Genomic DNA, 17,318 nt, shown 5'->3' with positions numbered 1-17,318 from the left:
GGAGTTTTCAATTTCTTCGAGTATTTTGTGGGTATAGTTTTGTGTTTTGTTACTAATGGTGTGTTTATATCTTTTGAGGGTTTCATTGTATCTAGTACGTAGGTCCGGATTGTTTGGTTGCCGATGCTTTTGGTTTGATATTTTTCTCAGGTCTTTTCTGGCATTTTTGCATTCGTGGTCAAACCATTTCATATTTTTATTTTGTCTTTTGTGATGCTTCCTCTTCTGTTTCACGAGGTCGGCTTTTACAGCTGCCTCATGGAAGATCATATTTATATCCTCTATGGCCGTGTTTACACCATCTCTGGTGATCTCTCTCTCTCTCTCTCTCTCTCTCTCCTTCCCTCTCCAAATGGGGTGATACCGAATTTCAAGCCCTCTCCCTCTCTCTCCCCCCAATCTCTCTATCCCCCCGTCTCTTTATCAATTCAATTCAATTCAATTGCTTTATTGGCATGAAAGTTTACAGGGAACCATATTGCCAAAGCTTACATAACAAAAAGTACAGTTTTCCAACATTCTGTAGGTGTCAAATAATTTTGACCCTCGTTGGGTACATTCAGTATTAATTTTTAAACAGTCGTTGGGTACATTCAGTATTGATTTAAACATTCTTAATGTTTATATATGCTATATGGGTGTGCTCGTTAGTCCCTCACTGTTCCTCAGGTTGTGACATGTTGTTACATATTGGGCAGCAAGGTATGGTCTGTCTCCTTCTCCCAGAGCTAATCTTAATCTCGCTCTCTCTGTCTCCCAGTCTCTCTCTCTGTCTCCCAGTCTCTCTATCTCTTCCCCCAGTCTCTCTCTCTCTCTCTCTCTCTCTCTCTCCCCCAGTTTCTCTCTCTCTCTCCCTGTCCCTGTCTCTCTCTCTCTCGCCCCTCAGTCTCGCGCTCTCTCTCTCTCTCTCTCTCTCCCAGTCTCTCTCCTCCAGACTCTCCCTCCTCCAGTCTCTCTCTCTCTCTCCATCTCTCTCTCTCCTCCAGTCTCTCCCTCCTCCAGCCTCTCTCTCTCTCCCCCCCAATCTCTCTCTCGCGCTCTCTCTATCTCCCCAGTCTCTCTCTCTCCCTTCCCCCGTCTCTCTCTCTCTCCCCCTCAGTCTCTCTCTCTCTCTCTCTCTCTATCTCCCCATTCTCTCTCTCTCTCTCTCTCTCTCTATCTCCCCATTCTCTCTCCCCCCAGTGTCTCTACTCTCTCTCCCCCCCCCCCAGTCTCTCTCTCTCCCCCTCAGAGTTGGGGTCACTCAGGCCGGGCCTCACAACCGCTCGGCCCGAAACACAGAGTGGGGCAGCGGCCGGCCGTAAACCGCGCGGCCCTGTAAACTGCTGTTTTACAAAAAAGCCTTGGCAACGCCGGGCCCCCCCAGCTAGTCTATATATATAAAAGACCTCTTCTGCCTGTCTGTCCGTTCTCTATACGTTCGAAAGTTATAGAGCGTACCTACACGCGCGTCACATCAAAAGAAAGCTTACGATTACGGACCGGTCATTGGCGTATTTACTTTTCCGTCAGACAAAAATCGTGCCCACGGTATAAAAAAACGTTCAAAATTCCGCTCATTAAATGGGAAAAGTTCCGCTCATTTGCTCATTAGCATTGAGTGACGTGAAGGTTGACCAATCGTGTGGTCGAGCGACCTGACAGTTGACCGACGGTTGACCAATCGCTGCGTCGCGCGGGCGGGTTCGTTGCGCGTGCGGGCAGGCCATCCTACAGTTGAGTGTTGAGTGCCTTGACGATTGACCAATCCTACAGTTCAGTGACCTGACGGTTGACCAATCGGTGCGGGCTTTATCATTCTGAACTGAGGTGAGTGGCCGCCATCTTGATTCTTCATGATTTTTTTTTCCACACTTTGTGTGTTAGGGAACTAAGGAAAATAACAATTTATTTGAGTTTTAAATTGTATTTAGCAACAGTAGGAAATGAAGTGATCCCTGCCCTTCGCCCGGAGGTTCGCCTACTTTGACGGCCATTTCAAGCGGCTGTGCCGGCGCCAGGCGCGGCCTAGCATCCCGGGATGCCTGGGCCTTGAGTTGCGGGCCGTGCCGGGAGCCGCCGCGCACAAAACTTCCCCGCGGCGTCAACAGCCCTGCCCCAGAGCCCGACGCAAAGCCATCAGGTGAGCGGCCGCGGCGGCCCAGTCTCTCTCTCTCTCTCTCGCACTCCCAATCTCTCTCTCTCTCGCACTCCCAATCTCTCTCTCTCGCACTCCCAATCTCTCTCTCTCGCACTCCCAATCTCTCTCTCTCGCACTCCCAATCTCTCTCTCTCGCACTCCCAATCTCTCTCTCTCGCACTCCCAATCTCTCTCTCTCGCACTCCCAATCTCTCTCTCGCACTCCCAATCTCTCTCTCTCGCACTCCCAATCTCTCTCTCTCGCACTCCCAATCTCTCTCTCTCGCACTCCCAATCTCTCTCTCTCGCACTCCCAATCTCTCTCTCTCTCGCACTCCCAATCTCTCTCTCTCGCACTCCCAATCTCTCTCTCTCGCACTCCCAATCTCTCTCTCTCGCACTCCCAATCTCTCTCTCTCGCACTCCCAATCTCTGTCGCACTCCCAATCTCTCTCTCTCTCTCACACTCCCAATCTCTCTCTCTCTCTCACACTCCCAATCTCTCTCTCTCACACTCCCAATCTCTCTCTCTCTCTCACACTCCCAATCTCTCTCTCTCACACTCCCAATCTCCCTCTCTCTCTCTCTCTCTCTCTCTCACTCCCAATCTCTCTCTCTCTCACTTCCAGTCTCTCTCTCTCTCTCACACTCCCAATCTCTCTCTCTCTCTCTCTCTCTCTCTCTCTCTCTCTCTCTCTCTCACACTCCCAGTCTCTCTCTCACACTCCCAATCTCTCTCTCTCACTCCCAATCTCTCTCTCACACTCCCAGTCTCTCTCTCTCTCACACTCCCAATCTCTCTCTCTCACACACTCCCAATCTCTCTCTCACACTCCCTCTCTCTCACTCTCACTCCCAATCTCTCTCTCTCTCACACTCCCAATCTCTCTCTCTCACACTCCCAATCTCTCTCTCTCACACTCCCAATCTCTCTCTCTCTCACACTCCCAATCTCTCTCTCTCTCACACTCCCAATCTCTCTCTCTCTCACACTCCCAATCTCTCTCTCTCTCACACTCCCAATCTCTCTCTCTCTCTCTCACACTCCCAATCTCTCTCTCTCTCACACTCCCAATCTCTCTCTCTCTCACACTCCCAATCTCTCTCTCTCTCTCACACTCCCAATCTCTCTCTCTCTCACACTCCCAATCTCTCTCTCTCTCTCTCACTCCCAATCTCTCTCTCTCACACTCCCAATCTCTCTCTCTCACACTCCCAATCTCTCTCTCACACTCCCAATCTCTCTCTCTCACACTCCCAATCTCTCTCTCTCTCACACTCCCAATCTCTCTCTCTCGCACTCCCAATCTCTCTCTCTCTCTCACTCCAATCTCTTTCTCTCTCACACTCCCAATCTCTCTCTCTCACACTCCCAATCTCTCTCTCTCACACTCCCAATCTCTCTCTCACACTCCCAATCTCTCTCTCACACTCCCAATCTCTCTCTCACACTCCCAATCTCTCTCTCACACTCCCAATCTCTCTCTCTCACACTCCCAATCTCTCTCTCTCACACTCCCAATCTCTCTCTCTCACACTCCCAATCTCTCTCTCTCACACTCCCAATCTCTCTCTCTCACACTCCCAATCTCTCTCTCTCACACTCCCAATCTCTCTCTCTCACACTCCCAATCTCTCTCTCTCTCACTCCGTCTCTCTCTCTCTCACTCCCAATCTCTCTCTCTCTCACACTCCCAATCTCTCTCTCTCTCACTCCGTCTCTCTCTCTCGCACTCCCAGTCTCTCTCTCTCTCTCTCTCTCTCTCACTCCCAGTCTCTCTCTCACTCCCAGTCTCGCTCTCTCTTCCCCCCCCAGTCGCGCTCTCTCTTCCCCCCCAGTCGCGCTCTCTCTTCCCCCCAGTCGCGCTCTCTCTTCCCCCCCAGTCGCGCTCTCTCTTCCCCCCCCCAGTCGCGCTCTCTCTTCCCCCCCAGTCGCGCTCTCTCTTCCCCCCAGTCGCGCTCTCTCTTCCCCCCCAGTCGCGCTCTCTCTTCCCCCCCAGTCGCGCTCTCTCTTCCCCCCCAGTCGCGCTCTCTCTTCCCCCCCAGTCGCGCTCTCTCTTCCCCCCCAGTCGCGCTCTCTCTTCCCCCCAGTCGCGCTCTCTCTTCCCCCCCAGTCGCGCTCTCTCTTCCCCCCCCAGTCGCGCTCTCTCTTCCCCCCCAGTCGCGCTCTCGTCTTCCCCCCCAGTCGCGCTCTCTCTTCCCCCCCAGTCGCGCTCTCTCTTCCCCCCCAGTCGCGCTCTCTCTTCCCCCCAGTCGCGCTCTCTCTTCCCCCCCAGTCGCGCTCTCTCTTCCCCCCCAGTCGCGCTCTCTCTTCCCCCCCAGTCGCGCTCTTCTCTTCCCCCCCAGTCGCGCTCTCTCTTCCCCCCCAGTCGCGCTCTCTCTTCCCCCCCAGTCGCGCTCTCTCTTCCCCCCAGTCGCGCTCTCTCTTCCCCCCCAGTCGCGCTCTCTCTTCCCCCCAGTCGCGCTCTCTCTTCCCCCCCAGTCGCGCTCTCTCTTCCCCCCCAGTCGCGCTCTCTCTTCCCCCCCAGTCGCGCTCTCTCTTCCCCCCCAGTCGCGCTCTCTCTTCCCCCCCAGTCGCGCTCTCTCTTCCCCCCCAGTCGCGCTCTCTCTTCCCCCCCAGTCGCGCTCTCTCTTCCCCCCCAGTCGCGCTCTCTCTTCCCCCCCAGTCGCGCTCTCTCTTCCCCCCCAGTCGCGCTCTCTCTTCCCCCCCAGTCGCGCTCTCTCTTCCCCCCAGTCGCGCTCTCTCTTCCCCCCCCAGTCGCGCTCTCTCTTCCCCCCCAGTCGCGCTCTCTCTTCCCCCCCCAGTCGCGCTCTCTCTTCCCCCCCAGTCGCGCTCTCTCTTCCCCCCCAGTCGCGCTCTCTCTTCCCCCCCAGTCGCGCTCTCTCTTCCCCCCCAGTCGCGCTCTCTCTTCCCCCCCAGTCGCGCTCTCTCTTCCCCCCCAGTCGCGCTCTCTCTTCCCCCCCAGGTCGCGCTCTCTCTTCCCCCCCCAGTCGCGCTCTCTCTTCCCCCCAGTCGCGCTCTCTCTTCCCCCCAGTCGTCGCTCTCTCTTCCCCCCAGTCGCGCTCTCTCTTCCCCCCCAGTCGCGCTCTCTCTTCCCCCCCAGTCGCGCTCTCTCTTCCCCCCCAGTCGCGCTCTCTCTTCCCCCCCCAGTCGCGCTCTCTCTTCCCCCCCAGTCGCGCTCTCTTTTCCCCCCCAGTCGCGCGCTCTCTTCCCCCCCAGTCGCGCTCTCTCTTCCCCCCCCAGTCGCGCTCTCTCTTCCCCCCCAGTCGCGCTCTCTCTTCCCCCCCAGTCGCGCTCTCTCTTCCCCCCCAGTCGCGCTCTCTCTCCCCCCCAGTCGCGCTCTCTCTTCCCCCCCAGTCGCGCTCTCTCTTCCCCCCAGTCGCGCTCTCTCTTCCCCCCCAGTCGCGCTCTCTCTTCCCCCCCAGTCGCGCTCTCTCTTCCCCCCCAGTCGCGCTCTCTCTTCCCCCCCAGTCGCGCTCTCTCTTCCCCCCCCAGTCGCGCTCTCTCTTCCCCCCCAGTCGCGCTCTCTCTTCCCCCCAGTCGCGCTCTCTCTTCCCCCCCAGTCGCGCTCTCTCTTCCCCCCCAGTCGCGCTCTCTCTTCCCCCCAGTCGCGCTCTCTCTTCCCCCCCAGTCGCGCTCTCTCTTCCCCCCCAGTCGCGCTCTCTCTTCCCCCCCAGTCGCGCTCTCTCTTCCCCCCCCAGTCGCGCTCTCTCTTCCCCCCCAGTCGCGCTCTCTCTTCCCCCCCAGTCGCGCTCTCTCTTCCCCCCCAGTCGCGCTCTCTCTTCCCCCCCAGTCGCGCTCTCTCTTCCCCCCCAGTCGCGCTCTCTCTTCCCCCCCCAGTCGCGCTCTCTCTTCCCCCCCAGTCGCGCTCTCTCTTCCCCCCCAGTCGCGCTCTCTCTTCCCCCCAGTCGCGCTCTCTCTTCCCCCCCAGTCGCGCACTCTCTTCCCCCCCCAGTCGCGCTCTCTCTCCCCCCCCAGTCGCGCTCTCTCTTCCCCCCCCAGTCGCGCTCTCTCTTCCCCCCCCCAGTCGCGCTCTCTCTTCCCCCCCCCCCAGTCGCGCTCTCTCTTCCCCCCCAGTCGCGCTCTCTCTTCCCCCCCAGTCGCGCTCTCTCTTCCCCCCAGTCGCGCTCTCTCTTCCCCCCCAGTCGCGCTCTCTCTTCCCCCCCAGTCGCGCTCTCTCTTCCCCCCCAGTCGCGCTCTCTCTTCCCCCCCAGTCGCGCTCTCTCTTCCCCCCCAGTCGCGCTCTCTCTTCCCCCCCAGTCGCGCTCTCTCTTCCCCCCCAGTCGCGCTCTCTCTTCCCCCCCAGTCGCGCTCTCTCTTCCCCCCCAGTCGCGCTCTCTCTTCCCCCCCAGTCGCGCTCTCTCTTCCCCCCCAGTCGCGCTCTCTCTTCCCCCCCAGTCGCGCTCTCTCTTCCCCCCCAGTCGCGCTCTCTCTTCCCCCCCAGTCGCGCTCTCTCTTCCCCCCCAGTCGCGTTCTCTCTTCCCCCCCCCCCAGTCGCGTTCTCTCTTCCCCCCCCCCCAGTCGCGCTCTCTCTTCCCCCCCAGTCGCGCTCTCTCTTCCCCCCCAGTCGCGCTCTCTCTTCCCCCCCAGTCGCGCTCTCTCTTCCCCCCCAGTCGCGCTCTCTCTTCCCCCCCCAGTCGCGCTCTCTCTTCCCCCCCAGTCGCGCTCTCTCTTCCCCCCAGTCGCGCTCTCTCTTCCCCCCCAGTCGCGCTCTCTCTTCCCCCCCAGTCGCGCTCTCTCTTCCCCCCCAGTCGCGCTCTCTCTTCCCCCCCAGTCGCGCTCTCTCTTCCCCCCCAGTCGCGCTCTCTCTTCCCCCCCAGTCGCGCTCTCTCTTCCCCCCCAGTCGCGCTCTCTCTTCCCCCCCAGTCGCGCTCTCTCTTCCCCCCCAGTCGCGCTCTCTCTTCCCCCCCAGTCGCGCTCTCTCTTCCCCCCCAGTCGCGCTCTCTCTTCCCCCCCAGTCGCGCTCTCTCTTCCCCCCCAGTCGCGCTCTCTCTTCCCCCCCAGTCGCGCTCTCTCTTCCCCCCCAGTCGCGCTCTCTCTTCCCCCCCAGTCGCGCTCTCTCTTCCCCCCCAGTCGCGCTCTCTCTTCCCCCCCAGTCGCGCTCTCTCTTCCCCCCCAGTCGCGCTCTCTCTTCCCCCCCAGTCGCGCTCTCTCTTCCCCCCCAGTCGCGCTCTCTCTTCCCCCCCAGTCGCGCTCTCTCTTCCCCCCCAGTCGCGCTCTCTCTTCCCCCCCCCAGTCGCGCTCTCTCTTCCCCCCCAGTCGCGCTCTCTCTTCCCCCCCAGTCGCGCTCTCTCTTCCCCCCCAGTCGCGCTCTCTCTTCCCCCCCAGTCGCGCTCTCTCTTCCCCCCCCAGTCGCGCTCTCTCTTCCCCCCCCCAGTCGCGCTCTCTCTTCCCCCCCAGTCGCGCTCTCTCTTCCCCCCCAGTCGCGCTCTCTCTTCCCCCCCAGTCGCGCTCTCTCTTCCCCCCCAGTCGCGCTCTCTCTTCCCCCCCCAGTCGCGCTCTCTCTTCCCCCCCAGTCGCGCTCTCTCTTCCCCCCCCAGTCGCGCTCTCTCTTCCCCCCCCAGTCGCGCTCTCTCTTCCCCCCCCCAGTCGCGCTCTCTCTTCCCCCCCCAGTCGCGCTCTCTCTTCCCCCCCAGTCGCGCTCTCTCTTCCCCCCCAGTCGCGCTCTCTCTTCCCCCCCAGTCGCGCTCTCTCTTCCCCCCCAGTCGCGCTCTCTCTTCCCCCCCAGTCGCGCTCTCTCTTCCCCCCCAGTCGCTCTCTCTCTTCCCCCCCAGTCGCTCTCTCTCTTCCCCCCCAGTCGCTCTCTCTCTTCCCCCCCAGTCGCTCTCTCTCTTCCCCCCCAGTCGCTCTCTCTCTTCCCCCCCAGTCGCTCTCTCTCTTCCCCCCCAGTCGCTCTCTCTCTTCCCCCCCAGTCGCTCTCTCTCTTCCCCCCCCAGTCGCTCTCTCTCTTCCCCCCCCAGTCGCTCTCTCTCTTCCCCCCCAGTCGCTCTCTCTCTTCCCCCCCAGTCGCTCTCTCTCTTCCCCCCCAGTCGCTCTCTCTCTTCCCCCCCCCAGTCGCTCTCTCTCTTCCCCCCCAGTCGCTCTCTCTCTTCCCCCCCCAGTCGCTCTCTCTCTTCCCCCCCCCAGTCGCGCTCTCTCTACCCCCCCCAGTCGCTCTCGCTCTTCCCCCCCCCAGTCGCTCTCGCTCTTCCCCCCCCCCCCCCCCCCCCCAGTCGCTCTCGCTCTTCCCCCCCCCCCCCCCCCCCAGTCGCTCTCTTTCTCTCTTCCAACAACAACATGCCCTCAAAAAATGCCTCGGCACTGCCGGGCACCCCCAGCTAGTATATATATATAAAGCGGTCTGTTTGTCTGTCTGTCTGTCCGCTATACACTCAAAAGTTATAGAGCGTACCTACATGTATGTTATATCAAAAGAAAGGTTATGACCAGCGGAGTCTAATAGGCGTATTTACTTTTTGGTCAGACAAAAATTGTTCGGACACTAGACAAAAAACGTTCAAAAATCCGCTCATTACCGGTTGACCAATCCTATCGCTCATTAGCGTTGAGTGATGTGATGGTGGAGCAACCCTACAGTTCAGTGACCTGATGGTTGACCAATCGGTGCGTCACGGGCGGGACCTAATCCTGCAGCCTCCCGAAACTTCGCCGCCATTTTTTTCATCCGCACAGCGACAGCACCAGCCAAACAAACCCCCACATTGCGGCTCCGGGAGCGGGAGGTGAGTTGCAGTCACTCAGGCCGGGCCTCAAAACCGCTCGGCCCGAGACACAGAGCGGGCGGGCTGCGTCAGCGGCCGGCCGTAAACCGCGGCGCGGCTCCCGGCCGCACCGGCAGCTCAGCTGGGGTCCGTCTCAGCCCCAGAGCCCAGCCGGGCATCAAGCGCTAGGCCCCGCATGGCCACCGCGGCCGGGCTCAATTTTCAAAGCCCTTCCCCGGGTGCCAAAAGAGGGGGAGAGGGAGAGAGAGCAAGAGGGGACAGACAAGGGCAGGGAGAGAGATGGGGGGGGAGAGAGAGAGGGGGCAGGGAGAGAGAGGGGGAGGGACAGAGAGAGGGTCAGGGAGGGAAAGAGTGACACAGAGCGCGGGAGCGGCAGTGCCCAGCCGTAAACCGCGCGGCCCAATAAAGCCCTGGCAACACCGGGCCCCCCCAGCTAGTATGATATAATTAAAAGTATTTAATTTGAATATTGATCTTTTAATGATTTGGCTGAATGTTGCTCTATCTATTATAAATTAAAAATCATGGGGGTGAAATTCGTCTTGGGCTGGATAGCGAATCGGCAGCCTGTTTTACACTCGGCCTGATGCTGATTTGCTATCGCCCATTTTGTGCAAGGCCCAATGAGTGGTCTCAACATTCCAACGGTATTGCACGCTTTACATGGCGTTGAGCATAATATTATGTGACCAAACGTAATGTAACTGGGCCACTTAAAAGAGAAATTAGAAACTCACCTTTTCAGCATTATAGGGAAAAAAGGAAGAGCTGTTTTTTTTAAAAAATTAAATCAGGAATATATTAAAAAAGATATGCAAAATGTTAGAGTTGTAAACAAAATCATGAAGGTAATTTCATGAGCTACTTAAGAGTCCGCAGGGTGCCACGCGATATATTGGCATAGAAAAACAAAGTTATATATCTGCAATAAAACGGCAGAATAAAGTAGCACGCTGCAAAGAATAAAATCCTGTAACACCACAATATCACCTGATGTAAAACAAAGTCATGCACCCAAGCAAACACCAAAGGTCAATACAAAAGAAGTGCAACGGAATGTCCAGTGACAAAGTTGTGAAGGCTGAAGCAAAAATGAAATGAAGCATCAGCAAAGAAGCTTTAAACACTGCTTTTGCTGAGCATACATTTTAGTGGGCCAAACATTTCCCCAGTATGAGGATGAAATTGAAAACCGACCTCCCACCCCCCTTTTCCCCAGAAATAGCCTGCCGAAACCACCCCCTCCCAGAGAGGCACACATCAGTGGTGCCACCCCCTGGCCAATGTTCCCTCCAATTTTTCGGGGGTTCACGCAGCCCCTTTAAGGGACTGCATGGGCCATTCAAAATTCCACACATGCACGGTTTTTCTATTCAAAAGCCGGCTCATCGGTTGTGCGGGATCTGCAGAGAGCCACACAGCTAATAGGGAACATTGCCCCTGGCCCCCTCTCCCATTGCCCCCATGACTCTCAAATAAGGAGCTGTAAACGCCTTTGCTTTGTCTGAGGCACAAATCAGTGGCCGGAATGTCCCCCCAGCCCTCAAATTGAGGCTCCGATCGCACCCAGACACTCACCGCCCCCGTTTAGGCAAATTGCCCTTGCCCCTACCCCCTCATCTCTCTCCCTTTATTTTCCCCTCTCTCTCCCCTTATCTCCATCTCTCCTGCTCCCTTTGATCCTCTCCTGAAAACCGCCATTGGTCTCGACTCTCCATGTGCAATGCCACAGGCGATCAATTAGTAAATCTAAATATTACTAATGCATCTGGTCAGTTATATTGTTTCAGTAAATTTACTTTATTATAGCAAAGCGTGAATCACAGTTAACTTCAGAAACCTTATGGCAGATCTCTGACTCCATAAACACTAAAATAGTGCAAACTATGTTTTTCTCTATCCTTTTTCCAAGAGGAAACTTAAAAGCCTTGTGAAACATAATTAGATTCCTATGACTATTTTCTTGGTTTCTGGAAATGTTATTGTCCCCTTTCCGAGGGTCAGGAGAAAACTTTACTTGTGTTTTTCTTTCATCTAGATATTGATGGCAACAATAACTTATCTGCTGCCTGGAACAGAAGTATCCCCACATGAGCAAGATAAAAGGGTGAGAACAGGGCCAATTGGACATGGGCAATGGAGGGGCAGTGTTTGCAAGTTTCAGCTTTTGTTAACTTTCTTTGTTTTGTGACTTACACTTCACAGCTAGTAGTATCCTTATTGCTGTGCCTTTTGGACTGGTGCATGGTGCTGCCTTTAAAAACACTGCTACAGGTTGTCCAAGCTGCAGGACAAGATAAGGACAATGCTGACAAATCTATTCTCAGTTGTATTTACAAGGTATACTTGAGTAAAATTTGCATTAAAAATACTTAGATTTATATTTAAGAATTTGGACTGATTTCTAGATTTTTCATGTTGCATTGTAATACTATTTCCTCTTGAGATTATGTCTAGTTAAATTTCTGTTAGCTTGAGAAGTCCCTTGCTTCAGACCCTCATCCATTTCCCCATATTCTATCTTATTTGAAGAGACTGTTCTTAATTTAGTTTAAAGCTGAGTTTCTATGTTACTTCCCCATTCACTATGTGCTTGGACAGTGATATCATAAGTTCTGTTTGATGGATTTGACTCATCATCTTGCAAACATGGTCATCACTTAGGATCTGAATTTCTTTTTGTAAAGAGGAAAGTCATTAAGTTTTAAAACAGATTTGAGAAATGTAATGACATCTTCAACCTCACGCACAGTAGTTCATTTTTCAGATTCTCTACACAGTTACTGATGTGTGTGAGAATAAAATGAAAATTATCCTGTCTAATTAATTCACTTTCTAAATGCATATCATTTTCTATTTAAAACAACTAATTTTTGTTCTTCAAAATTAGTTTTGTGGAAAACGGTTCGTGCAATCAACCTCTATCCACAAAGTAAGCAATTGTATGTTATTTGGTTTCCCTTTATTTGGAAGTTCTGTTTGGTATATTTGTTCACTTTCAACAAAATAATATTTCCTTCTTAAAGTGGGGTTCAGATTTCACCTCAAATTAATTATTTTGCTATCCGTTGCCCTCCCTCCCAGTTGTCTTAACTAGGTTGCAAGCACAGTATTAAAATTTTCAGCTTCAGAATTATTCACCCTTGCCCCTCTAAAAACAATTGCCATTATTGAGAGCCAGTTGATTTCCACAGAAGTGGACAATCTGCAGGAGGAGAGATTACCTTCTGCTTTCCATTTTAATTTCTCTGGTAATTGTTCCTGTGTGTTGTTCGTGTGTATGTATGATCAAAGAATAAACTATCTATGAAGGTTTGATTTTTTAAAAATATGTATTTATTTAGTAATCCTTGTCCTAATTTTGCCATCCATACAGACCTCCCTCTTTTCCTTTTGGAAAAAGTCAGTTTTGCTGCAATATCACAAATTAACCCATATAGTCATTTGTGATGAGAGAGTTCATTGTTTTGTAGCATTCTCAGTGGTGAGTGTTGATCTTTAATTATAAAGCATCCTTGCTGTCTTTTGTCAACAGGTGCTGCATGGCTGTGTGTATGGAGCTCAATACTTAAGTAATCCTAGATACTTTCCTCTGAACTTATCAGATCTAGCCTCTGTTGAATATGATCCGTTCTTACATTTGGAAAGCTTGAAAGAACCAGAACCTTTGCACTCCCCTGACTCCGAGCGCTCATCGAAACTCCAAACTGTCACAGAGGGTACGTACCAAAGCTGAACTCTATGGGTATACATCAATTGATCCCCTTTGAGGGAGGGATAAGGCATCCAAACTGATTTTTTTTCCCCAACTTAAAAATAACTAAATTAAAGTGGTAAAATTAGGGGAAATGAAAACAAAGTAATATTTAGTGCCCATTGGTAATGAAAGCCATCCAGTGATTATCGTGACACTGGTAGAGGCTGGGGGGCGGGGGGGGGAAAGAGCATTTGGAATGATCACTGATCATACCCTGAAAGCATCTGGTCATTGTGAATCAATATGGCAGTCCAGGTATTCGAGGTCATGGGATTACAAGTAAATGATGAGACCACTTCTGTACAGATCAATGGTGGAGCAACTAGTGAGTATGTCATTCGGCTTTGATCATCTCACTTCTCAATAACGACATAGATTTGTTAGAAAAGGGTCAGAAGAGTCACCAGGATGACTCTAGGCAATGGAGGACTAAGTTACAAAAAAAAGGTTTAAGCAATTAACTCATTTTTGTTGAAGACTGATGGAGGTATGCTGTTTAAAATGACAAACGACAGACATGAGGTTAAACTAAGTAAACATGAAATTCAACAATAAGCATAGGACTATAGGACGCAAGTACAAAATTCACAAGCTGAGAAAGAGCTTAGAAGCCCCCCTACCCAAGAAACAAGAGTTGATTTGGGGTCATTTGACATCTTTAAAATGTAGCTGGACTGATGGCTGTTGAGATAAAGGATTGAAGCTTCTCGACATATTGGCCTGAAATTTGCGAAACTGTCAGCGTTTGCTGCCATTACTCTGTGAAACTGACAGAAACTTCTGGCATCCACACATGTGCAGGTAAACTCAGAAATCCACAGGGTGCGCTGTTGAAATCCTCGCAGATGGAAATCTTATAAATCACTTGAATTTACGTGAACTTTCACTTTTGACGCTCTAATCGCGCTGTAAAAACCCCCCAAAAAGTTGAGCCTTGTTGAATGAGGTGTAACTGGGTTTTTAATGGCGTACTAAGTCATAATTACTGCTGAACAACCTCTCTGGCCCTGAAAAATGAATTTTATATTTGTGGATTGTCAGATTTCTTCATTACAATAAAAATTCCCATAGCTTTTTAAAATAAAATTTTTTGGTTGAAGTTTATGATCTTTCAGCTTCTACCTTACTCCCATGTGTATGTCCCAATCTTTATTTCACTCTCTGTAAAATGATTTAAAAATGAAGGATAATTAGTACTTTTTACTTCCGGGTTTGCTGTCTGAGAGAATTCTTCAATGTGATTGGCTGTTTAGCCTGCTTGATGCCATTACTGTTGCTGGGTGCTGGAGATCCCCTATAGGTGGCGCCAGAATAAAATTAACATCGGGAGAGGTGAAATTCATGCCACAGAGAGCACTAGATCTTTGTGGGCAGCTTTCTTTGCGGTCAGCGGCGAGCACCATCAGATCACTGCTGACCGCAAAATCCAGGGCATTAATAACACTTTTTTTCCCCTATGGGGATGTAGAGGAAGGGAATTAGTGTCCTTTTAAAGTAAGGGGATCAAGAGTTGGTCGTGGGAAAAGTCTGTGATGGAGTAATCATACATGGACTCTGGATGGAATAGCCTTGGTGGCTAAATGACCTTTTCTTGCTGCTTGCCCTGAGTTTGTTTTTTTTATTCTTTTTCCCCATTCTTTTTTCTCTTTTTCTCTCGCTTAATTTTTCTCTCTCTAAACTTTATTTCTCAGTTAGTAAAATCTATTCATAGAATCATAGAATAGTACAGGACTGAGAGGCCATACGGCCCATCGCGTCTGCGGCGTCTCCTTCGAAGAGCAGTCCAGTTAATCCCACTCCTCTGCTCTTTCCTCATATCCCTGAAATGTTTTCTCCTTCAAGTATTTATCCAATTCCCTTTTTGAAGGCTACTATTGAACCTGTATCCATCACCCTACCCTACCAGACAGTGCATTCCAAATCCTAACCACTCGTTGCATAAAAGTTTTTCCTCATGTTGCCTCTGGTTCTTTTGCCAATCACCTTAAATCTGTGCCCTCTCATTATCGACCCTTCATCCAGTTTCTCTTTATTTACTCTATCTAAATCTTTCATGATTTTAAGCACCTTTATCAAATCTCCTCTTAGCCTTCTGTGCTCCAAGGAGAACAAATCCAGCTTACTTAGTCTATCCACATAACTGTATTCCCTCATCCCTGGAACCATTCTTGTAAATCTCTTCTGTACCCTCTCCAAAGCAATCATGTCCTTCCTAAAGTGTGGTGCCCAGAATTGAACACAATACTCCAGCTGGGGCTGAACTAATGTTTTATATAAGTTTACCATAACTTCATGGCTTTTGTACCCGATGCTTTTTATAAAGCTCAGGATCTCATATGCTTTGTTAACCTGTCCTGCCACCTTCAAAGATTTGTGCACAAGCACCCCCAGGTGTCTCTGTTCTTGCACCCCCTTTAAAATTATACCATTTAGTGTGTATGGTCTCTCCTCATTCTTCCTACCAAAATGTATCATGTCGCACTTCTCTGCATTGAATTTCATCTGCCATGCCTTCTTGAAGTCTATTACTAGCTTCTAACAACTTTTTTCAAATTTTATTTTACACTTTGAATCATTTTTTTTTTCTCTCGCTGTTTTAGAGCTGTGAGCAGCTCAATATACAATGTGTAAAACTCATCAAAGCACAACAGTCTACGGACAGACAAGTTGTCATTGGCAGCCCAGAGACCAAGATATGTATGGATGAGTAAATTCTTCCAGCATAGACTAAGGGTTAAATATAAAGCAGGTTTTGGTTGTCCCTTGAGAATTTTATAATCAGCATTTACTATGACAGTTCAAAAAAAGGGGAGAGGGATAAACTAGGTAACTACAGGCTGGTCGCCTAACGTCGGTGGTGGAGAAACTTTGAGACAATAGTCCGGGACAAAATTAATTGTCACTTGGAAAAACATGGGTTAATCAATGACAGATGGCACGGATTTGTTAAAGGAAAATCGTGTTTGACGAACTTGATTGCATTCTTTGATGAAGTAATGGAGAGGGTTGATGTGTACATGGACTTTCAAAAGGCATTTGATGAAGTACCACATAATAGACTTGCTGGCAAAATTAAAGCCCCTGGGATTAAAGAGGCGATTTGATTTGAAGTTTTTAGGATTTTGAAAGGAATTGATAGGGTGGACAAAGAGAAACTTTTCCCCCTGGTGGGGCAGACTAGAACAAAGAGACATAACCTTAAAATCAAAGTCAGCCCATTCAGGAGATAAGTTAGGAAACGCTTCCTCACGCAAATTGTGGTGGAAGTGTGGGACTCCCACAAAAAGCAGTAGGTGCTAGCTCGGTTAATAATTTTAAATCCGAGATTGATAGATTTTGCTAGGCAAGGGTATGAATGGATACGGAGCCAAGGCAGGTGGATGGAGTTAAGATACAGATCAGTCATGATCACATTGAATGGCGGTTTAGGCTCGAGGGGCTAAATGGCCTACTCCTGTTCCTATGTTCATCACCTTTCTTACTTCACCGTTGAGCTTAGTTAAGTGATGCAACAGCTAGCTGTCAGTAGAGGGCATCTTGCACTTTCATTTGTTTGAAGTCCAAGTAATTTGTAGTTAGTTCCTTTGCAGAAAATTTATTTCCAGAGATCTGCATTCTTGTTTAGGTGCATTATTATTTTAGTACAAATTTCATACTGGTTTTTTAAAAAAACAAAGTAAAATAGTATCTTTGTACTTTTAAAACTTGTTTCAATTTGTTTTATATCTTCATGCAGTGCTTGTGGTAAATAAAGCGTAGAAAATTCCTGCTGTGAAGGAGTTATTTATGCCCCAACATTCTGCAATTAAAATTTTTATAAATTTTCACACACTTGAATACTCAGTTTGGTACAGAATACATAATGCTTATGGCACCTAGCCCTGAGTCTGCCAATTGCAGACTTCCAACAATTTGTAAATGCATTTTTATATTTCCAGTAAGCTGATTGTACTTTACTGTCCCTTCAAAAACAATAACAATTATTTTGGGAATCTGGTGTCAAAAATGTGCCTACAAAATAGTGTTGCTAAGTAATCTCAAAAAATGGAAATTTATGTATTGGCACCTGCCAAATATCACACATTTACATTGTTGCATCTTCTCAATTCATGTTTAAAATGTTCAATTTAACTTTGAATTTTCTTGGCTTATATTTTTACAGTATTAGAATTGTGATTGGTGCTTCCATAGTGGTGTAATTTTGAATTTAACTCTTTTTTTTACATATATATATATATATGTGTGTGTAACAGGATCTTCTCTCCAGATACACACATATATATATATCTGGAGAGAAAAGATCCTGACGTCTCGAAGCAAACAAAAAATTGAAACAGATGAGTTCAATATCTGTATGATAGGCTTTATGTAGTGCTATTCACTATTCATGGTGAGTTTCCTTCAGGGCACCAAAATGGTATTAGAGATTAGATAAATGCTGAGCCCTTTTGCTATGTGCTAACAGCAGGTGATTTTTCTTGCCTATAGCATCTACGTGATGCTTTTCATTGGAAGAAAATTACTAATCATCACTGCATTGTCCAAAGCATGTTTCATTCTTTTCAAGCAGTTTTGAACCATTGGTGAAGTGCCAAACTACTCTAAACATAGCTGTCCCTAATAAGCTCAGCATTGGATTCAACAAGCATGATTGGTAGTTGTCAGTAGGATAAGAGGTAATTACTAAATGCAACAGCACTGAAGCAAGGTAGTTGGCCA

The 17,318-nt window shown here is 50.3% G+C and overlaps 1 protein-coding gene across 1 annotated transcript in view; it reads left to right on the top strand.

Moving 5' to 3' along the window:
• The window catches only part of ralgapa1 (Ral GTPase activating protein catalytic subunit alpha 1), a 251,419-nt gene that overhangs the window by 128,907 nt on the left and 105,194 nt on the right, over positions 1-17,318 (top strand). The window contains exons 21-23 of the mRNA XM_086002312.1: positions 10,881-10,949; positions 11,048-11,182; positions 12,378-12,561. Coding sequence (XP_085858438.1) covers positions 10,881-10,949; positions 11,048-11,182; positions 12,378-12,561 — 388 coding nt within the window. The remainder of the gene's footprint in view (positions 1-10,880; positions 10,950-11,047; positions 11,183-12,377; positions 12,562-17,318) is intronic.

This window comes from Somniosus microcephalus, chromosome 12 (genome assembly GCF_052327205.1).
Source record: "Somniosus microcephalus isolate GS21.2 chromosome 12, FLI_Smic_1.0, whole genome shotgun sequence".
Classification (NCBI taxonomy): Eukaryota; Metazoa; Chordata; class Chondrichthyes; order Squaliformes; family Somniosidae; genus Somniosus; species Somniosus microcephalus.
This window is presented reverse-complemented; position numbering and strand designations above follow the sequence as displayed.